This window comes from Pseudopipra pipra, chromosome 1 (assembly GCF_036250125.1).
Source record: "Pseudopipra pipra isolate bDixPip1 chromosome 1, bDixPip1.hap1, whole genome shotgun sequence".
In the NCBI taxonomy this organism is placed as follows: domain Eukaryota; kingdom Metazoa; phylum Chordata; class Aves; order Passeriformes; family Pipridae; genus Pseudopipra; species Pseudopipra pipra.
In genome coordinates, this window is record NC_087549.1 from 138,269,645 (window position 1) to 138,292,806 (window position 23,162).

At 39.1% G+C, this 23,162-nt stretch overlaps 2 protein-coding genes across 3 annotated transcripts; one reads left to right on the top strand and one right to left on the bottom strand.

The window, feature by feature from the left end:
• Positions 1-428: 428 nt before the first annotated feature.
• Positions 429-12,101, bottom strand: ENKUR (enkurin, TRPC channel interacting protein). Of its 2 annotated transcripts, none has more exons than XM_064635761.1 (5): positions 11,989-12,101; positions 7,660-7,805; positions 6,284-6,504; positions 4,326-4,472; positions 429-817 (listed from the first exon to the last, which is right to left on the bottom strand). In XM_064635761.1, the coding sequence occupies exons 1-5, from the start codon at positions 12,084-12,086 to the stop codon at positions 644-646; spliced, it is 786 nt and encodes a 261-aa protein (XP_064491831.1). In that variant the 5' UTR covers positions 12,087-12,101; the 3' UTR covers positions 429-643. The 2 variants fall into 2 exon arrangements, with proteins under 2 accessions (XP_064491831.1, XP_064491820.1); XM_064635750.1 differs by having other exon boundaries at positions 11,825-12,012.
• THNSL1 (threonine synthase like 1) lies at positions 12,070-17,889 on the top strand. Its single transcript, XM_064635739.1, is given in 5 exon segments — positions 12,070-12,157; positions 12,160-12,239; positions 13,820-13,866; positions 13,868-13,910; positions 14,353-17,889. Coding segments are annotated over 5 exon segments (2,523 nt in total). The 5' UTR covers positions 12,070-12,084; the 3' UTR covers positions 16,633-17,889.
• Positions 17,890-23,162: the final 5,273 nt, after the last annotated feature.

Below are 23,162 nucleotides of genomic sequence, written 5' to 3' on the forward strand. Positions count from 1 at the left end.
TTAGATTTACTACAGTATTACAGAATTCTTTACTCGTAAAAACACACAGCAAGCTACATGTGGTATCTGTATTGTGTGAAGTCTATGTTATTATAGGCTTCCACATTAAGAATTGGTTTTGGTAACAAAAAATGAGTACACAAAATATTTTACAGAAGCCAAGCTGCTTAGAAATACAATCACTCAAGCATTTAAATAAAGCACAACAGCTCTTTAATATGTAGTCCAGAAGCAATCCCATCCTGAAGTTATATTTACCAAGCTGTCTTCAGCAGCCAATTATTTCCCTTTGTTTTGGCTATGCAAGGAAAGATGTGCTCCAAACATATGAAACAGGGTTTTATATGTTTTTTTGTATTATGTTTATAGAAATCTTAGCAGCTAGTAAAAATTACAAAGAATAACAAATTCACGATTTACACTCAAAGTTTAGTTAAGAATTTTATTTCCAAACATTTTGTGAATTGTACAGATGACAGCTATATGTAACAACTTTTTAAAGAAGCTACATACTTATATTAGTTGAATATTAGCTTCTGAATAGTTGATGGTAACAGTTTCCTCTGAGAATTTAGGGAGGCGCTTCTTGGAGATGTAGGGATAGAAAACAAGGAGGAAAGAGGCAATATCTGAACAACAGTCCTTACTCATTTGCAATGTAGACCCATTTGTGCTTCTCAAGTGCTTCAATGTCATGCTCCAGTTGTTTCAACTTCATTTCCACCTTTGCTTTATGCATCTTCTTGTACCTGGTGTCTGTTACTACTGGAAGACACTGAAATTCACGATTTGTTTCCTCCCAGTTCTTTTTCAGCCCCTAATGCCATTACACGGAAAGGGAATATATGAGAAAAACTTAAAGTAAGAACAATATATACATAAATGACTTGACCTTTTTATTAATATTGCATTTGGTGTCACTGCAATGTAAAAATAACAGATAAGTATATGAATAATGTGTCATCATCTTAATTGGACAAAATTAATTAAATCCTTAAAAGTTCAATACTCGGAACTCCAGCCAAAATTCAGCAGCAGTTTCAGGTCATCTCACCCCCAGTTTGATTTTCTGTGACTGAGACTTTTCTCAGACCATGGACACCAAAATAGTCCCACAATATTTTAGCTTCTGTAAACTACCCTGAAAAAATTCTAAAGAATTGCATTCTGTTTCTAATCTACATTTACAATAACACCTATAGGCAATTTATTTATCATTTGGACTAAAACCCCCAGCTGTCACTGACCCTATCAACAGTAATTTCACTTAGTACTCAGTGCTACCTTTTTTGAATGGTGCTGTGCCAAGAATTACCTTACTAGATAAAGCAAACTGTATCCTCCATATATAAAACTCTGAGACTAAAACCCTGCCTAAAAATAAATTAAAATGCTATAATCCAAAATTTACTCACAAACTTGGTAATTCAACACCAGAGACAAACTTTTATCCAGCAATATACGCTGAATGGAACCAGACTATGGTAGAAAAATAAAATTTAAATCTTGTCTTTACATCCTCACAATTACTGCAACAAATGCTCTTACTTTCTCTCCTCGAAAGTATAATCAAAATCTGCACATCTCATCCACGCATACATGAGGATTTAGTAGAGTTTATTCAGTACATCAAATGTCCTTAGGAAAACTATATGGGTGAACTTAATAATCACACCTAACAAGCAACTGAGACAGCACTCAGTAAATAACACAACATAGCTGTCAATGATAAAACACTTCAAAATGTATTTGGTTCTCAGTTCTGTCACCTTAAAGGATATCACAAAGTAACTTCAAAAACAAAGAACTGAAGTTACTCTCTTGGGAACTAAAGTTTTCAACTCTCTTCCATAATTAAAACTGGATTCAGCCAGCACACTTATTGTATGGCACATTATGATTTCCAACCTCATGTCTTCTATTATTATTAAGCAGTTTTTCCTCACTGACTGGCTAATTGATGAAGATACTGAAGTTAAATTTAGAGAGTTTATTCTTAATATAGATTTAGTTTTGAAGATTGTTCTTTCTATTTCAGAACTCGAGGGCTCTTGTGCTTAAAAGCTTGTCTGATTTTGTTGACTGTAGGAATTGATTTAACAGAAAAAAAATGAACTCTCTCTGCCAACACCAAGAAAAACATAATTCTTAATATGAACAAATAGTTTACGGATTCAAACCAGTATATTTATTGCATGGCAATTCCTGCTTTTTGCATATTCATATTAAGCATCTAAGTGTTCATAAAAGTTATTCCAACAATCTTCATATAAAAATATCTACATAAATTTAAAAACCCTACCTCGACATGGGAAACATAGAGCAACAAGGATATTTATTTACTGTCTTGTAATGATACTTGTCTTTGCAATCCAAGGCTGTAAAGTACTTTAATAAAGCTTGTAAACTACCAGGCATCAGGTACAGTTTACAAATATATTATCATGAGTATCATCTTTACAAAAAACTTTCATAGAAGAGTGAATTGTGGCTTCTTTTAAATAATTCTTCTTTGTGTACATTAGTAAAAACTAGTTTGGAAATCACTGAAAAAACCAGTGAATTTTAAAATATTAGAGCATGCACTCATCACAATTTGCTCTATCCCTACAAAGTGGAGAGATCAAAAGCAGATCAAGACTCTCTCTATAAAATTCTCCTTCACAGCAACTCCAACAGCAATGTAATATGCTGACCACTATTGCTATGGGCTAGATCACAAACTGAATATCCAGCTCTCTCTCTATAAAATTCTAATACATGCTGGATCAGTGAGAAATATGTACTGCATTTACCAATATTCTCTTTTATTCTCATAAAATCCCAACCAAAGTAAGCATAATGGAGAGTTCAAAAAATGTTGGCACAAATTATTTCCCTTTGTTATTTTAAGGTCATGAGGCTTGACTTTGGTCTCAGGCATCTATTGCCACATATTCTTTCAAATCAGATAGTGCACATGTGTTCACTAGCAATGTCAATTATTTTAAAAGACAGGAATTCCCATATGTCTACAGCTGAGCACTGGGTAGAAGCCACATACCCTGGGGATACTAATTCCTCCTGACAATATAACAGTATAAGTAAGCCCATGAAAGAGCAAATGTTTTGGAAAAAAAGAAGTACAAAATACTGAGTTAATAAAAGCAGTATAAAAACTTTTAAATTAAAAAATATTTTAGTGCATTACTGTGTTTTAAAAATATAGAGCATAATTTTAATCAAACTAAATGCAGAACTGTGAGCAGCTGAACTCACATGCTTTTTTGCACATATTTTTGTTGCATAGTTAACTTGTTGGACTATGAGCTTATCCCATGCCTTTCCCAACATAAAAATATCTTAATCTTCACCCTTGCTGTTCTGTTCTTTATTGCTCTCAGTGCAATACCCTCACCTCTCTTCCATACTCCTTCCCAGCTTCTACTGCTTGCTGTACAAGCAAGAGACACCATTGTGCTGGTCAGTTCAGACCTTGCCAATTAACCGGTTCATCTTTGCAAGGGAGTTAGACACTGTTTTCTCTTTAGATATTCTGCTGGATTTTTTTCTTGTGGGAATTCAGCATCTTGAAGCTGTCCATCCATCTACTAATTTGCTTCAGGTGGATGCTAAGAGCAAGTTATTAAGGGACAGACTGATAAACTGATATCACAGTAATGTAGGCTTCATTTTCATAGGAAATTTGGCTAAAAAGTGGTCAGCAAAAATTCCAGTTCAAGGGTGGGATATACTTTTAAAATGTCTCTTTTACACTCTATTTCTTTCATGGTATTCTTTCTCTTTAGAAAATCTTGTTCAATCAAAACTGTATGAAAGACAGTATCCAAAAGAGCTTGACAAAATACAGATTTTTCTATCATTGTTCTATGACTATATTGCAATTTAATTCTGTTTTCTTTTTTTTTTTTTGCCACATTTTAAAGCATGACCTTATGTTTTAGTCAGTAAGGTCACAATGTCAAGATAGAAACTGCCAATAAAAAGGGGCAATATTCTGTGCTGGGAAAAGAAATGTGTTTTTCCATGATTAACTCTCACTAAATCCATATAGGTTATTTTCTGCACTTTGAAGTTTCACTGAAATTCCAAGTCATTAAGGGGGATAGGAATCAAACAGAATTGAAAACTGGATTAAAACTGCAGCTAGATCAGCTCCTTTCAGTTTTTTACAACTGTTCTACAGCTCCATCTAGTGAAAAAGTAGCTAATTCATCTGTCTCACTTAAAAAAATTCCAGTATACTTTTATTATTTTTATGGACTTACACTACCTTATTTAATCTTTTGTACATATTACTAATTACACTAAATCAAAATATGCACCTGCAGAAGACTTGTCTTTTCTTCATCAGATAGCTGTTTCAAGGCTCTCTTCTTGAGCTGCTCCACAACACTAGCCTCATATTCTTCCTCCTCTCTCTTAATTTCTTCATTTCTCTGTGTTACATATTTTGGTGTAACACCATAATCCTATAAGGGTAAGGAAGATGTTCCTTATATGTGCTTTTAAGAAGGAAACAAAGAGATACCTGTCATCCACAGTATATTACATTTGCAAAAATAGCTTGAAATGACAATTTGTGCTGCTGAGCACTAAAATCTTAAATCACTGTGTTCTTAAAAGTATCAAACATGATTGTCTTTGTAGCCTGAGTAAAATGTATAAACAATTCCCTTCAATTTCTTTTTACAACCTTGGCAGACAACAGAAAACAGAAGCTAAAACGTCTATTCATAAGAACTGATGGTTGAGTGAGGATTTTGAAATCTGTTAATGACAGCAAGCTATGTTACATTTTTACATGGTGTCAGATTCCACGATTGGAAACACATTCCTTAAGAGACTTTCTTTGAAAAGTTCTTCCTGTATCCTATTTTTTGTTGAATGTTGCATGCCACAGAAGAGAGTGAATAGTGTTCACACATACACAAAAATTGGACTAGTTAAGAAGGATAAACTATCCCATACTGGTTTTGACAGAATTGTTTCTGTGAGAAAAAATACCTTCTGAATATCCCAGATGGTCTTGGGGAAACACATCTATTTTGCCTTAACTTTTGTAAAATGAAACTACAACTAAATGCTAAGAGATTCACAAATCTTTTAGTATTGGGTAGCACCACAGTTAGCATTGTTTATATATATATTTAGCCATGCAAAGGTACTGCAAGGACTTCAGGTCCTTTTTGCACCTTTTATGTCAGGAGCTATGTCATATGTTATCTCTTTTTGCTTAATTCTCTGTCATGAGTTACCTGTTTAGATAAGCCAGACTCTTGATATATCTTGTTTTCTCAGTAGCAGAATGGACTGTTCCTGTGCTTGGAGGAGGTTGTCCTTAAAGGCATGTCAGTTCTCTTCAAGCTTCTTTGCTTTCCAGAGCTGTCTCACATGGGGTCCAACTTACCAGTCCCTTGAATAGGCTGCTGTTTGCTCTCCTGAAGTACCGGGTCTGTACACTACCACCTCCCTGAGGAGGAAGGGGCCTTGAACTACTACATGGCCTGTGCAACCCAGACTATAAGTGATTATCATACCCCTGACCAATTTTTCTCTTTTGTAAGTGGCAGAACCAGAAGAGCATAATCACTGGTTGGCTCATCCACCATTTGTGTTAGAAAGCTGTTGCTGACATGCTACAGGAACCTTTCTGGATTTCTTTCATCCCACTGTGTTGTCCTTTCAGCAGGTATCAAGGAACATAAAGTCTTCCATAAGCTGCACTGTGATCTGAAGATTTCCTCAAGTTGCTTAAAGGGATTTCATCCAGTTCCTCACCTTATTAGGTGTTCCATAACAGATACGCTTTTAACACTCGCTGGCCTTTCCTCTGATCCTGACCCATGAGCTCAACCAGCCTATTGACAATTCCATAGAAGAGCTCCATATATTTGAACAGCTTCTTCAGTCAAAGGGCAACCTTCCCCTCTTCTTCCCTGCCTGTCTTTCCTAAGGAGCCAACAGTCATTCATCACAGAATTCCACTTGTTTCCCCATTAGATACTCCCTGGATTCCCAATACAACACATATGCTATTGCTTTAGCACCATCATTCTGCCAGTTTTTTTGGCTGACACCACAAGCAAATGAATGCAGAGCAAAGGCAAGGCACAATTCTAGTGTCAGTGACTTGTTCTTGATGAATTTAAAAGGTCCACCACAAACAGCAGTGGATCTAAACATCTCAAAAAGAACCATAAACATTTCACAGGAGAATGGAATAGTGAACCTAAAATATGCATTGCTAATAGTATTTCCACTATAACTTAATAAAACTTACCTTTTTTTTAATGTATTTTGGTACAAGTCCTGAAGGTTCAAGGAGATATTTATCTCCCTGTCTTGAATCAACACAAAAATGTCGAGGCTTTTTAGGTACCCCTCTGATAACAGCAAGTGCATTTTTACTTATAAAATTCTTTTTAATCCTAATAACTGGGCGATACGTCCTCCGTGGCACTGATAGTGCAGGCAGTTTCTTACCATCCTGTTCTTTTTTTCCTGTGAATAGAGCATGTAAACATTCTCACAGCAATAACCATGAGGAACTTTGCAACTTAATGTTATTACATTTTTCAAAATAAAATAACTATGTACAGAATTACATAAAAGTAGAACCCAACAGTATCTACAATGAAAGAATTGACTCTCAATGAACTGTTATGAAAATAATTATGCTTGTTTGGCCTAACAGAAGTTTTATAACTTAGGAAATACTGTGTTGTTTCAGATAGGTTTTCTTTATAATATGTCACTCATTTCCTCTTAACTGCAGCAGTACAGGACTCTTTCCAAATGTAATTATAACTACTTTTAGTAGAGATGCTCGTTGTCAGGGCCCTTAGGTAATGACAGCCCCATCCAGTCTCAGCTGGGGCAGCCACCCCACACCCTTGGGCTCAGGAACCCCATTTCAGCTCAGCCTTGTGCTGTCAGTGCCTGGCTGAACTGTCTCAGCCATGCCTGCCCCTAGTCCTAGTCCTGAAAATTATGTGGAATCAGTGGAGGGACCTGGCCTGTTACCCTATTTTGCCTGATGGTCACAGGGCCACTGACAGGACAGACTTTCCTCACCACCCTGCCCTGCCTTCCTGCCTCTGGCATGGTGGGACTGCAACCCTTCCTGAGGTCTTTGCCCAGCCTGGATTGTGGTTGCCCTCAATGTTGGGCTCATCTCTCCTTAGGGAAGAGCCCTGCTCTTGTTGCTCCCCAACCATTGTAAACAACTTCTCACAAACCTTCCAGAGAATACAGAAACTTCTCCATTTTAGTGTAATCCTTCCTCCAAGGCACCAACAGAAATTCAGTAGTCTCCAGAGTAGTCTCACTTTCAGTGAGCTATGAAAGACAATATTTCCCACCATATTTCCCACTAGACATAACACTAATACATGGTCATTGTCAGAGATAATGATTTGATTCAAGCTGTCTGAGTTCATGTTCTTTTTTGACAAAAAATAAGTGTAATGTCACAAGTGACAGAGCTCATTCCTACAACAGCTGGTTTCCTGATACTGACCCCATGAAGCAGTACTTTCTTGAGGTTTGTTTTTACAACCCAATAGCTTGCCATAACTTCGTACTGTAGGACACACAGGCTTAACTCTCTATTTTAAAAAATACATTTCATTGCATGCATTTCCTGTCTACACTTACTTGGTGCTAGCTTGGGTTCCTTGGAATGTTTCTGCAGGAAATCATTTGGAGATGGCACTGCAACTTTTGCTGGCCCCATAGTTTTCCACTGAGATTTATTTTTCTCTGCTTCATGTTTCACAAATGCTCTTAATTTGGATATAAACCTTAGAGGTTAAAAAATAACCATAAAGAAGTTAAGAGTCAGAAAAAGTATTCAAAATACTTCTTAAAAGAATATACATTTTTTCTGTAGTTCATGGCAAAAGCCTAAGCTGGTTTTTTTTGTACTCTTTCCCAAATAAAGGCCATCATTCACACAACCTCCATGCTAAGGCTAAACCCAGTACTGCACTGACAAATGGGTTTTCTGGTTCTGAAGTTAGCTTGCTTCTTCCTTCTGCTTTTGTGTCTTTAAGGTCAATATTATCACCCTTTGGGAAATGGCTCCCAAATATAAATACTGAACACAGACATTTTGAAACTCAACAAAACCTAAATTTTGGAAATAAACTGCTTTGAGTAGTAGTTGCATGAATTCATTATGGCACATGGTGTGATTCTTGGGGTGTCCTGTGCAGGGCCAGGAGCTGGACTCGATGATCCTGATGGGTCCCTTCCAATTCAGCATATTCTGTGGTTCTACGAGCCTGTGATTTATGCTTGAGAAAAGATGTCAAATACAGTTAAGAATTGGACAGAATGTCTTGGATCATAATTTTTTCCTTATTACTGTCCACTGTATCACTGTCTCAATGTTCCTGTTGAACCATCTGTTACAGACTATTATGAGAGATTAGATGAGATGGGTCACTGCTCCAAAATAGCACAGCACACTGTATATTTCTTATATTGCACAGATCCAAACTACTATCCTGAACAATTGTAATCAGTGGTGGGCTTGGCACTGGAACAGCTTATGTGAAAATCAGACATGAAAAGCTGTATGCACGTGGTATGCACACACTGCTGTTTTGGTCTAATGGTGCATATGGCACTGCTACTTCTGCTTTAATCAAAATCTGCAAAAGAAGCCAAATGCTGATCATTAGCTGATTAGCAACATCTTGCCTCTATCTGAAGGACTGAGCTGGCACAGATGTTTGCCTGAGGGAGCAGAACTCCTTGCTCCTGAAGCGATGGCTACCTCACTGTACCTTCTAAAATCAGTCTATCTTTAGGAAACATGTCATAATAATTTATGGTAGACAAAATCTGATGAAAATCTGCTCTTCTTTTACAGAAAAAAACATGTTTATGAAAAAAAAGTATACCACATTTTCAGGTAAGGAAACACCGCCCCTGTATATTTTACATATAACATATATAATACGTATATATTTTATATAATTATGTTATATTGTTGTATGATACATTATTATATTAAATATATATAGTTATATTTCTATATATTACATATAGTGCAACCTATTTTATGGAAACACTAAAACAAGTAGAAAGAAACCATGAAATGCTGGGCTAGTGAACATGTATCATAATAGCAACACTGATGAAAGCTCTTGTGCGTGAGCTGAGAATGCCCAATGCATGTATTTGTACTTATGATCATAACATTAGAACATGTTAGAGGACTTGATTAAAAATGAGGAGTTGTTCTGTGTTTTGGAGATTTGGTCTCCAAAATCAGAAAGAGGATTATGTACATGAGAGTACACATAATTCTATAAATACTTCTAAATAAGGAATGAGGTTTTATTTAGTTTTTCTGTTAAATTCACAGCTAACAGCTACAGACAGGCACAAACCCATCAAACTGATAAATAATTACATTCCTCACCATTTGCTAGGAGTAGCATTGTAGGCATACAGGAGAAAAAGGCACTGACTTTATGAGGATTTTGACCTAGTGGGGTTCACAGAGACACTTGGAATGAGAAAATGAATGAGAAGACACTGAGTTTATTACATACTGCCATAAGGTAAAGATATCTTTTGTAGACAGCTATAGGCATTATTTTGGACAAAGTGATGTGGCAGATGTTTCTTTTCAGTGACTTTTCAGGCCAAGGAAAGGGTTGCAGGGAAGAAAACATGGTTATGGGAGACTTCAGAATCTAATCCTTCATCATTTGGCAAAGGAGAAAAATGACAATACATCTATAAGAAGACAGAAGAAGTCTATACATTTTCCTTAAGTGTAACCTTGGGACACCAAAGTTGGGGAAAATGAGAATGCTTGCTGTGATTTCATGAGCAGTAACTCATTAGTTGAGAGTGAAATATATAAGATTTCATTTGAGAAAAGAAAGCAACAAAAAAACCACAAAACCCACAAAAGACTAGATTTTGTATGCATTAGTTTAAACTGGTCAAATTATGCTCTTAACAAGGTTTGACACTGTTGTTACCAGCTGGATATTTGTCACATTGTAAAGCAGGAAGTGGGGTGACAACAAAAGTTAATGAGATCAGAAGGGGATTCAGTCAGATTATATCCAAACCAAGATCCCCTTGCCTAAACTGAATCTGATGGTCATAGAGTATTCAAATCCCCAGATGGTATTAGGACAAGAATGGATTTAGTGTGTGTGCTTTGCCATACTGTCCTTTCACCTTCCTCTGTCTGTCAAAAGTATCTACCTCCAAAAGTATGTCCAGTCACAATGGAAGCAAACAAGCAAACAATCTATTTCTACATGGAGAAGATTAAGAACTAGGAATCTCACAAGTCTAAATCCTTTTACCTGAAAAACGATAACTATCTTTGTTCTAATGAGTATCACTGATACTTCTACTCATTTCAAAGCTTTGAGTTATGACCTACATTAACCTTTTACTAAAGATGCTCAGTGTATGTACTGTGTTTGCGTGGCAAGGTTTTGATAGCAGGCAGAGGTGGCTTCTGTGAGAACCTACTAGAAGTTTCTTCCATGTCTGGCAGAGCTGATGCCAGCCGGCTCCAGGACAGACCCACCACTGACCAAGGCCAGGCTAATCAGGAATGGTGGTAATGCCTCTGTGATAACATATTGAAGAAGAAAAATATCCTGCTCCGATTTTGTTAGTAAGAAATTCAATTACTATGCTGAATTTGTGTCTGTTTTGCCCTTGACAGTATTTGCTGAGTGATCTCTCCTGGTCCTTATCTCAATTCATGAACCCTTCATTATATTTTTCACTCCCCTGTTCCAGTTGCGGAGGGGAGTGATAGGAGTGGCTTGGGTGGGTGCCTGGCACAACAGATAACCCTGTTACTACGGTGTAACAGTTTTCTCTTACGTTAATAGGGACTTCAAAAAAACCTAACACATTTGCTTAACTATTGGCAAAAGGCCTTTTCTGTGTTTTTAAGGTAAGAGGTGAGAAAGAGAAGCAAAAGAAACAATGTCAGAGGAAGAACAGTGTCAACCTGACACACAGAAAGTATGGAAGTGGGGCGCTGAGAAAAATAAATTAAAAAAGCCAACTTTTCAGCTAATTACCGAGAAGTTGTTGTAAGTGCAAATAACAAAGACATCACGTGATTCCTCTGTGCATAAAGAGTGTTTGTAAATTATCAGTGAACAAGATGACACTGAAGACACTAAACGGAATCATCAGCTCATGGAGCAGGCTGTAAACCCTCAGATCACAGAACCACAGAATCAACTGGGTTGGAAAAGACCTCTGAGATCATCGAGTCCAACCTGTGACTGAACACCACCATGTCAACTAGGCCCTGGCACTAAGTGCCACGTCCAGTCTTTCCTTAAACACCTATAGGGATGGTGACTCCATCACCTCCCTGGGCAGTCCATTCCAATGTCTAATCACCAAAAAATTTCTTCCTAATGTTCAGCCTAAACCTCCCTTGGTGCAGCTTAAGCCTATGCCCTCTCATCCTGTCACTTGTTACCCATGATTCAGGAGAAGAGGCTGACTCCCGCCTGGCTACACCCTCCTTTCAGGCAGTTGTGGAGAGTGATAAAGTCCACCCTGAGCCTCCTTTTCTCCAGGCTAAACACCCCCAGATCCCTCAGCTGCTCCTCATAGGACTTGTGCTCCAGCCCCTTCGCCAGCTTCACTGCCCTTCTCTGGACACGCTCCAGCACCTCAACGTCCTTCTGAGGAGCAATAACTATTCAAAAACTAGTCTGTTTGGGGTCTTTTCTAACACCTCTTTAGATGCATTTCCTTGACAGAACCACCCTCCCTGCCTGCAAGTGGCTCTGTCACAACCACGTACCCGGCGGATTTGATGGGCTTCTCCGCCCGGGGCGGGGGGTCACAGGCACCGTCCTGGGCGCTCTGCGTCGCCATCCTCCCGCCGCGGGACCCCAGGCGCGGGGAAGCGGCCGCCTCCCCGAGGGGCGCCCGCCTCGCTGAGGAACTGGGACACGGGGCTCGCACCTCTCCGCGGAGCTCCGGGCTCTGAGAGGTTGAGGGCGGGGCCGGGCTGGCTCCTGTTGTTCGTTACCAGGGAAACCGTTGCCGGGTAACGGCGCCATGACGGGGCGGAGCCACTGCCACCACCTGTCGGCGGCGCATGCGCACTGGACGGCGGTGAAGTCAGAGGGGCCGAGCGGTTCGGCTGCGCGTGCGCCGTTGGGGCGCGCGGTGGGCGCGCGCGGCACCTGTGGCAGCGGTCCCCGCCCCCGCCGGTACGTGCGCGCGCTGCGCTCAGGGCGCAGGGGGTTGAACCGGGCCGGGACAGGGAGGGAAGGAATGGGATGGGACGGGACAGGGCAGGACAGGGCAGGACAGGGCAGGACAGGACAGGACAGGACAGGACAGGACAGGACAGGACAGGACAGGAGTGCCGCCGCCACTCCCGAGGGGAGATGGGAGCCCGGGGCTGCCGTGGCCGGGTGGGTGCGTGGGTGGGTGCGGTCCCCCCGGTCCCCTCCCTCCGCCCATCCACGCTTCGGCTCCTTCAGGGCGCGTCGAGCCGCTGAGGCGAGAGCCGGTGTAGGATCTTGTATCTGGTGTCTATCCCAGTAACACGGCCCGGTTTTCACTAGGGCTGTCGCCGGCAGTGGGTGACAGAATGGTGGGTCGTTGCTGATGATGTGTAGGTGCTGCCCACGTCCAGGTGAAGGGTGGAGGTGTATTGCCAAAGCATAAAATTTCACTGGAGGTTTGAGTGTGAGCTCTGCTGTAACAAAACCACACCCTTCTGGCGTGGGGGTTCATATCTAAAGTTGGATGGCTAATTTTAGCTGGTTTTGCAGAAAAGTTTAGCCACTGGAACAAAACATTATCTCAAAGAAACAGGTGGCATTCAGTGGCTGTGGGCTACACTGCAGTAGGTTGAAATGAGTAGCGGGATAAAGAATTCCCTGCAAGATTTTGCACCAGGTTAACTAAGCTGATTTCAAACAATACCTATGGCCTAATTTCGTAGAGCAGCCCAGATGTTACACCCAGCAGCTGGGTAGCACAAACCAAGTGACTGCAGCTGCAAGTGAATCTTTAGTGAAGCTGGACATGGCAGGCAAGACTGTGCTTGGTGTGGTTTGCACTCCCTTAGTTCACACATAATGCTTGAAGTGATTCTTAAGTTCAAGAAATAAAGTCACAAAAATACTGTCTCTACATTCTTGGGGGTTTTTGATCCCGAATGTAACTCTTTTACATCTGCAAGCTTAATACAAAGATCTCTTTCTGTCCCTATTGTGAATATAGACATACATAATGCACTAGAGTGCATTACTATCGCACTGCAGCTTTATATTGATACTGGATATTACACTTTGCAGTTTGTTTTTCCTTTTTAATGACTGTTACAAAAAACTTGTATTTACACAGGATGAGTTGCTAAGGATTGAGGGAAAAAAAGCGTATACAGTATGATATGCCCATCTTTGCTCTATATCTTGTAATTACAGCATGTCCACCAGGTCACAGCACTGGATGCAGACACAGACTTACTGTTTGCAAGCTCATCTTTTGCACAGAATTGAGCAAATGCTCTTCCCACCCCCTCCTCAGTTTTAGGGAGATTTTGAGAGTCTTTCCCCCTTTGACCTCCCTAAACATCATGTGCTGCAATTAGTGCTGATACTGATGTTTATTTCTCTAAGCAAAAAAAGGACAATGTCAGGAGTTTCTTGCTTAATCTTTTTTGGAAATCCATCTTTCTTAGTGACTTTTTTTGGAAGGTAGAGTGTCTTCATGATGTGTTCTCTCTCTTTCCCCCCCTTTTCTCTCCCCCCTCAAATTACACTCAATACAATTCCAGTATAGGAGTTCTTCACAAATCCCTTGCTCGGTTTGGCATCCCTTCAGAAGATTTGAATGCAACTCATTCAGCCTTGCTGTTGCACAACACTGTGAGTTATCTGTGTATTTAAGTGGGTCTTGCATTTGTTTTTTCAGCAAGAAAGTATAAAAAAATCAAAGTTAACTTGGGAGGTGGGACAAATGTATATTTTGTTAACATTTTGATTGCAAGAAGGTAATCAAGTTAATCGTGATTTGTAAATGTGTAGTTAAAAGCAAGTCTAATAGAGGAAAAACTAATTGGTTTTGAATTTCTGTGAACAATATTATTTGCAAACAATTGGATTTGTCAGTGGAAATGAGCTGGAATTATGCAGGAGAGCGGAATGAGTCTTTCTCGGAGAAATACCTCCCTGGCACTGATGAAGTCATAGCTGGATTTATGTTTGAAGTTTTGTTCTGAATTTTATGTCCTTTAGGTTTTTTTCCTAGATGCTTGCTGAAGGACTGGTTACTGGTTTTTTGTCTGTTTTTTTTTTTCTCTTTCTGAAGCAGTTAAGTGGATTGTCAAGTTGCCTTGGAAAAACCCCCACAATAACTCATCAGAAGATGTTTCACGTTTTTCAGTATCGGCCTTTGAGACTAATAACCCAAAACAGTCTTTCTAGCATGTGTTTAAAACTGATGCTTTCAAGACCTGTTGCATTTGCACAGATATGGAAGTCATGGTTTTCAAGCCATTCTCTTCTTGGAAACAAAAATATTATCTTGATGGGACCTCCAGGTGCTGGGAAAACAACGATTGGGAGAATAGTAGGCCAGAAACTAGATTGCCCTGTCATAGACATAGATGACGATGTCCTTGAAACATCCTGGAATATGAGTGTGTCAGAAAAACTGCAGGACGTTGGTTATGAGGAATTTCTAGAGGAGGAAGGAAAAGCCCTGTTGAATTTTTCAGCATCTGGAAGTGTCATTTCCCTTAGTGGGTCCAATCCAATGCATGCTGCTGGCATGCAGCACGTGAAGAAAAATGGAATAGTTGTGTATCTGGATGTGCCCACAACAGTCATTATGAGCAGGCTGAAATCAATGGCAGTGGATCGCATCGTGGGCCTGTCTGCTGGTAATTCTCTCAAGGACATACTTCAGTTTAGGAAGCCATTTTACAAAAGGTGGTACGACATCCGTGTTTTTTGTGGAGAGGATACTGCAGCAGAGGTTGTAGCAGAAAAGGTACTTGATGCTGTGAAGAGATACCAAGACTCAGAACTGGAAACTTTCATTTCAACTCGGTCTAGTAGGTCTGGAAGGAGTATGGAAAAAGACTCTCATAAGTATTTCAGTGACGTTGTTATTCAGGGCTTAGCCCCTGATGGAGGACTCTTTGTTCCTGAGAGACGACTTCCAAAATTCACTGCTGGAGAATGGCAAGGTCTGATAGAAGCAACTTACACTGAAAGAGCTGAGGTCATACTAGAAAGATGCATACATCCTGCTGATATTCCTGCTTCTAAACTGGCAGAAATTATTGGAACTGCTTATGGAGAAAACTTTAGTTGTTCTAAAGTTGCCCCAGTAAGGCATTTGGCAGGCAATCAGTTTCTTCTGGAGTTATTTCATGGACCAACAGCATCATTTAAAGATTTTGCATTACAGTTGATGCCACATTTATTTGCCTCCTGCATTCCCAGAAGCTGCAATTACTTGATTCTGGTAGCTACTTCTGGGGACACAGGGAGTGCTGTCCTAGATGGATTTAGTCGTCTCCATGACACTGACAAACAGAGAATTGCTGTGATGAATTTTTTTCCTGAGGATGGAGTAAGCCCAATTCAAAAATCTCAGATGATTGGCTGTCAGAAAGAAAATGCATGGTCAGTGGGCGTCAAATCTGATTTTGATTTTTGCCAGACAGCTATAAAGCAAATCTTTACTAATTCTGATTTTACCGGCTTTCTTACAGTAGAATATGGAACTGCTTTAGCTGCAGCAAACTCCATAAACTGGGCACGACTGCTTCCTCAGATAGTTTATCATGCTTCTGCGTACCTTGATCTTGTTCATCAAGGTATTATTCCTTTTGGAAGCCCTGTGGATATTTGCATTCCTACAGGAAACTTTGGCAACATATTAGCGGCTTTCTATGCTAAAATGATGGGAATTCCTATCAGAAAATGTATTTGTGCTTCCAATGAAAACAATGTTTTGACTGACTTCATAAGAACAGGTGTTTATGATTTGAGGGGAAGAAAATTAATTCCTACTTTTTCATCAGCAGTAGATATCTTGAAGTCCTCCAATCTTGAGCGATACTTGCACCTGATTGCTAATGAAGATGGACAACTGGTAACACAATTATTTAACCAGCTGGAAAATCAGGGCCACTTCCAGCTACGGAAAGATCTACTTGAAAAACTTCAGCAGGACTTAGTGGCTGGCTGGTGCTCTGAGGAGGACTGTCTAGCTGCCATTCACTCTGTGTACAGTACTACAGGATATATTTTGGATACGCACACAGCTGTTGCTAAAGTAGTTGCAGATCGATTGCAGGATAGAACTTGCCCGATTATTATTTCATCTACAGCTCATTATTCTAAGTTTGCACCTGCTATCTTGAGGGCCTTGAGGATTGCAGAAATAAACCAGAATCCATTAAGTCAGCTTCACTTGCTGAGTTCTTACAGCGCCCTGCCTCCAATCCACTGGGGCCTATTAGAGACCCTGAAAAAGACAGGGAATGGGGATCACCAGGTCTGTGCTGCTGATATGAGTGTGCTGATGCACCATATAGAAACCTTAATTCAAAATCATTTCATGAAAGTTTTTTGAGCAACTGATCCAATGTCCCCAGTGTCAGTTGCAATACCTTCTTAACAAGCTGCATGTTTTACTAAATCCGTCATTCACCTGGGCTGTGTCCAGTCCACAGTACAACATCCACAATTTTATACTCAGTTGTCAAGCTTTCAACAGTATTTGTAAGTAACATGTGTGAGATTTCTAGTGGTGGTGAAGGGCTGTGAATTGAGAGTGTAAAAGACTGGAATATCTTTTTGAAGGTCAGACACAGTAGAGATGCCGGCACTACAGGCTTTCCTTGGCAGTGCTGTCTCCTTCAGAAGCCTGAAGTGTCCTCCATGGAAGGACACAGATAATGAAGTCTGACCTTTCTGAAACTAATAGCTCTGGTTTTGTTGCAACAATGATGTGATCCTTTGGTCTGTGGGTGATTAATTAAACTTTAATTCATTTCACTTAGGGCACTGAAACATAATAAGATACTATAATAATGTTCACATGTTACTAATGAGAATGGATTTCACTACAAAGATTGAAGTGTAGTTGTATTGTTAATCCCTGAACCATTGAAGAACCATTGAATTTTGTGATATCTTTTTGTATAATGTTTTATTATGTATCATGAGGCCAGTGTTTATGTAAAAAAATCTGGTCTTTTTGTTTTTCACACTTTTTTCTCCCAGATATTTTCCTGTGTCAAATAGAATACTTGATTCAATATTTTTAATATATTTGAGATGTGACTCTTCCTCCAGTGTGTTGTGGTCTCTCTCCTGTATGTTTTCTGTTTCAACTTTCAACTTTAGAATTCTTTTTTAATCCCATAGAAGAATCTGCTAGTAGTACCAGGGGTCTTCTTAAATAACAACCAGACCTTGCCTTGTATTTACATTTATTTTTTTGCATTATAAGTTTTATCTTTGACGTCATAGAGCTTTCTTGTTCTAATTACTTCTATTTTCCTATTTTCTTAAGTTAACGCCCTTGATGTTCTATTCGGTTCTTGCTTTGCATGAATTAGTGTAAGAAAGAAGCTTCCCAAATTGCTTGGCATCTCATCAAGGAAAGCGAAGGATGAATTCCAGTGTGATAGCATCAGAGGTATTCATTATGTAACCTAAAATAGATCTGTGTGGTTTTGCTAATGACAGGCTCTTTATTGTTTTTTTTCTGAAGAAAAAAGATAGAGTAGGTTGTACTAGGAGATCATGTGGTTATGGAGGAATGTATTCTGGTACCTGGGGATATATTTGGCAATGACATAAAATAAACTACATTTCACACTAAGATATATGGTGAAATGATGTATTGGCTAGTTTTGAGTGGCACACAGTTACAGGTAAAGAGCTGTCCGTCATCAGATGGGAGGTCAACTTTCCCACCAAGATTCAAATAATCTGGTAATTGTTAACATTTTTTGCCTCTTCGATAGGCAACATTTGCTAGATGTCAAGATTCACTTGGGACTTTGCTATCATATCTGACAGCTTCCTCTGTGTGCCTTCTTGCCACATTAGAGGCACCTTCTTGCCACATCAGAGGTGAAGAAGACACCACCTAGTAAACTATTTTAAAGAATTGTCATTTAAACAATTTCTTCCAGCCTAAGGTAAAAGACCCAAGCACTTTGCCACAATAGCTGCATTATACAGTTAATTAAATGTTGCTGATACCGTAGGTGTAACACAATAGCTTTCTAAGTAATGCCATTCTTGGATACCTTTTTAGAACTTTGTAGTTCTTTTCTCTGCTCAATCCTCGTTCACTATTTCTGCAGTAACTTTGAAAAATAAGTTTTTGTTTTCACAGAATTGTGAGCATCCCAAGTGGGAAGGGACCTCAAAACATCACCCAGTCCAACCTTTTGTGGGAAAGGGAGCCTAGATGAGATTATCTAGCACCCTGCCCAGGCACGTCTTAAAAACCTCCTGCGATAGGGCTCTTCCACAGCCCTGTGGAGGTTGTTCCACTGATTGAGTGTCCTCACTGGGAAAAATTTTTTTCTTATATCAAGATGAACCTTCTCCTGGTGCAACTTCCCCTTTGTCTCCATGTGTCTCCTTGTGAGAGAGAGCCTCTGTCCTCTTTCTAGCCACCACTGAAGTACTGGAAAGCTGCTGAGGTGCCCCCTGAACCTCCTCCAGGTTGAAAAGACCTGACTCATTCAGTTTCCTCATGTGGCAGGGGAATTGTCATTTTCCAGACACAACACGGGAAAGACCATAAATATGTAATTTTTAAAAAAAAATCCAAGTTCTGTAAGAAAGAATTGCATAAGCATATTGCCAAAAAAGAAGCATTGCTTGTGTCGGTGATAAGGCACATCCACCTTGTATTTCTGTGTGTTTCAGTCTGATTCTTACAGTAGTTCCAAGTAGAAAAAAAATTTAATGCTTTCTCTAGATGTGCTCAGTACAAGACCAGAATTCTAAATCTTAAAAAACCCAAACAAATCCAAACCCAAATAGCCAACTGCCTGGGCTGAATTACTGGAACAGGAATTGGTTTTAGCTTCAGAACTCAGTGGAGATCCTGCAGTAACTGGTTCCATGGGGCTTAATGCCATTTGACATCACGGGTCAATTTGTCATACAGTTACAATACTTAAAAAAAATGTCTTCAAGGAAGAGCTTGTTTTCATAGAAAGTACCTGAAAGAGAAAGCTGAGGTTCTAAGATTAGACTAGAAGCCAACATCCTACCCTGAGATAACTCACTGTTAGATAAACCAGTCAGAACTAAACTAGCAGGGGATTTATTTTGGCATGACTCAATCATATTTCAAAGTTTATGGCAGTAACTCAAGCTTGAAGTAGAAAGTATTAGTAAAACTTCCAGTTGCTGTTTTCCTATTGCATGAGCCATTATAGCAGTTGATACAAATTGAATAAGTAAAAAAATGAGCAGTTGTACCTAGTTAAGGGTTTTCAATGTGGACTTAAGGTCTTTTAAGGCAGTGGTTAAAGAGCACATAAGATATTAATACATTTCTCAGAATGTCTAAACGCTTTTACATTACAGTATTTGCTCATTTTCAACAAATAATTAATTTCAGTGAACTATTTTTGTGCGCTACATCTGCTTGTGGATCCTTGTAATGGGCATTATAAAATGCTGCAGTAGTGTTGTGATCCTGGATATGCACAGTATTTGTGACCTGGTGCTGATGCTGTGTTCTGGCAGCTGTGATGTACAATCTCCTGGCTTGCCTTGTTCTGCTGGGCCTGGGGAAATAGAAGAGAAAAAATTTCCAGCGTACTCAGTATAGCTGGCTGTGGGGACATAGGATAGAGAGGGAAGCAACCCTCCTGTCTTCCCAGCCTGGATTTTCTTAGTGTTAACAATATACTGTGATTCGACAAACATTGTGCTGCTGTTACTGTCTTTTTTTCTCCCCCACTGTCAGTATTATGAAATATTCAAACGACATTAAAGAGTGGACACAAGTGACCTTTTTTGCCTTGTGTGTTCAGTGTGCAGACGTTGTGCACAGCGAATGCTGTCATACAGTATTTTCTATTAACTTCTTAAGGCAAAAATGGTGTGCCAATGATACACAAGGGCAAATTTATATGGTGCTGGTTAGGAGGATTCCTTAAGCCATTTAGGCTTGCTGAATACACAGTTTGCTCCTGTTTGTCTAGTGATAGGATGTTTCAGTCTCAATCAATAAAAGCCGGGTTGACAGAGAGTGTGAGTGTGCATAGATACACATTGCCACTAGATACACGTTTCCATTAGCTTTGTTGACCTGGAGTAAAAGCATAGCTTTAGTTAAGCTGTTACTCATATGTATAGATAAATGTTTGCTGAACACTTGCTACTACATGAAAAACCTTAAGGATGAATGTAACAAATGTAAGGACAAACGTAATGTCTATACTTACACTTATTATTACAGGAATGTTTATGTGTAAAATACTGTTTTGCTTATACATGTACCAGCTGCTCATTACTTGCCTTTAGTTACAGCCCTTCTCAGGGTGACAAAGAGTGATGTGAGGTAAAGGGTGAATAGAGCACATAGGGACAACTTGAGAAGATAATTCTGTTTTCTTAGTATCTTACAATTCAAAAATAATTGCTATTTATGTTTTTGAGGCAATGGAATATTTTAGCTGGTGGAACTCTGCAGGGAAGATTCTTGTTTTTTGTGCTGTCAACTTTGCTCTTCAAGTATGCTATTAAGTATATCATGTTTGGCATTCCTGAAATATGCATTACTTATTTGTATCCACCATATTTTTTTCCAAATAAAACTGGAGGATCCACACTCTAGCACTTTCTTTGTAAATATGTTTGTAAATCCTTATCAATCTGATATAAAGAAAATCCACTAAAAGAAGTGGGGTTTAGAGTTTGATATTCTTAACTCTTGAAAGATGTGTTCCATCCTGTGTTTCCTTGAAAGCTAGATGTATAGTAGCTGATAATCTTGTGATTCACTTTACTCAGACTGAGATGGTTAATGAGATAATTTGCATCATTCTGGAAGGAAAGTATGTATAGAAAAGAATCCCACATCCAAAATAGCAAATGTCTAAACACTCTGTTTATGTTGCACACGGACTTGCCTGGTGCTGCATGGAAAGCCTACTGTATTTTGAGGAATTAGTATGGAAAAGGAAATCTCTGACTGTTTAATCTTTCTTATTCACACTTAGTTCAGTAGAGACATGAGCTGGTTGTCTTAACAATTGTGGACCAACCTTCATTCAATTGGAATATTATTTCAGGATCATGGGCTTAAAAATCACTTGAATAGTTGAAACAGCGATGAGTAGTTAATGTCAGTGAATTAAAGTGAATGGCCAGTTGATTCTGAACATGTATTAGCAGCTTAAGGAGGATTTAAATGTTACTGTGTTTTCCCACAGGAATTATAAGTGTACTCAGCATGCTTATCAGAACTGGGAAACATGCAGAGTATCACCCAAAAATGTAAAATTCATCATGACAATAATTGAGTCAAACTGGAAAGGAAAGATTGAACAGATTTGTTATGTGAGTTCACACAGGATTTGGCTCTTGACCATGAGTTTGTTAAGAACATAGGAGGAAATAAAGTAAAAGTAAAAAATCTACAGATGCCACAAAACTTAAATACTAAGGAACTGCTCAAAGAGAGTAAGATGAATTGCAACTTGCATTTCACTGTGGCCTAAAATGAACCTGAGTTTCTACAAGCGTGGAGGTTTGAGAACATACTTAGCAAGTAGAACAATTTGTGGTAGGAAATGCTGACTTTGAACAGTGTGTGGAGACAATGTGCATTCTCAACTGAACATGAATTTTGAGCATGCCTTGCAGCCAAAAGGGCTGGTGAGATCCTGAGGTTTAGAAATGGGAATACTGTCAGGGAAGTAATATTGTTGACTATTTGACTCTGGTGTAACCTTTTGAAAGAATGCTATGCCCAATTCCAGGAGTCATAATTTTCAGTAGCGCTGGGAAGTTGGGACAGAAAAGGCTGTGAGAGCAATAAAAGGATTAAAAAAAAGCACTGGCATGAGAGTCTCAACAAACAGAATTTACTTAGTTTAGTGAAAGAATTAGCCTAGACAAACCATCTTTGGAGAAAAAAAAATACAATAAGGAACTGTTCCATCTAGCAGTGAAAGAGTGATCCAGCAATTCTAAGTAGAAGTTGGACGTGTTACAAGAAGGGATAAAGGTACATAACAGAATGGTAAAGATTTCCCTGTCTGGACATGTCAGATGATTTCATGAAAAAATGTGATTTGAGAGAAAGAGGACCAATTCAGACAAGTCAGATCCATGTTACACAACAGGTCAAAGCAAATAATCACAAGTCATATTTGGCTGCCCCAGGAGTAACTTGTCTGCTGACAGAATTTCACAGAGGTTTGAGAGCCAGAGATTGTGAACTCGTTTCAGTTCTGCTGTAGTGTGATCAGTACACAGAACAAGTTGTGTGCTAAATAGGCTACTGGATACGTTTAGCCTTGTTCTTTCTGTCTCTAGAGAATTGCAAATGGTCTACTAATGCACACTCTGACTTGACTCATGGCTATTAGGATATGGCTCATTAGTTTTAAATTTCATTATACAATAAGTCCTGTGATGGTTTGGGCTATATATACTTTCATTATGAAAATGAGGGGAACAGACACAGAAGGAAAGTGCCTGTGTAAATGTCAGCTTTATTGAATGTAGCTAACTATTATTTATTTTTCCAAGCTTTTAAAAGTTAGAGATCTTTTAAGGTTTATTAGATGCTCTTGGACCCCTTCTTTCCATTCTTGTTTACCTGACATTTCTCTGTGCTTTCACAAGCAAGTTGCAATACAATGGCTATTTTCAATTCATTTTCAGCTCATAACAGGATCTATATAAGACAAAATGAAAAATCCAGTGTTTCCTTATTTGTAGTTAAACTCAACCTTTTCTATACCAACCAAAGATGCCCCATAAAGCTTAGAGAAGTTAAAGTGTGCTCATAGGGTTCTGCTCTAGCAACATATTATGAGAAAAATGTATTTTCTATAAATTTTAGAATAATTCACTAAATTATATCTAAATAGAGTAAGCATTTAGTGG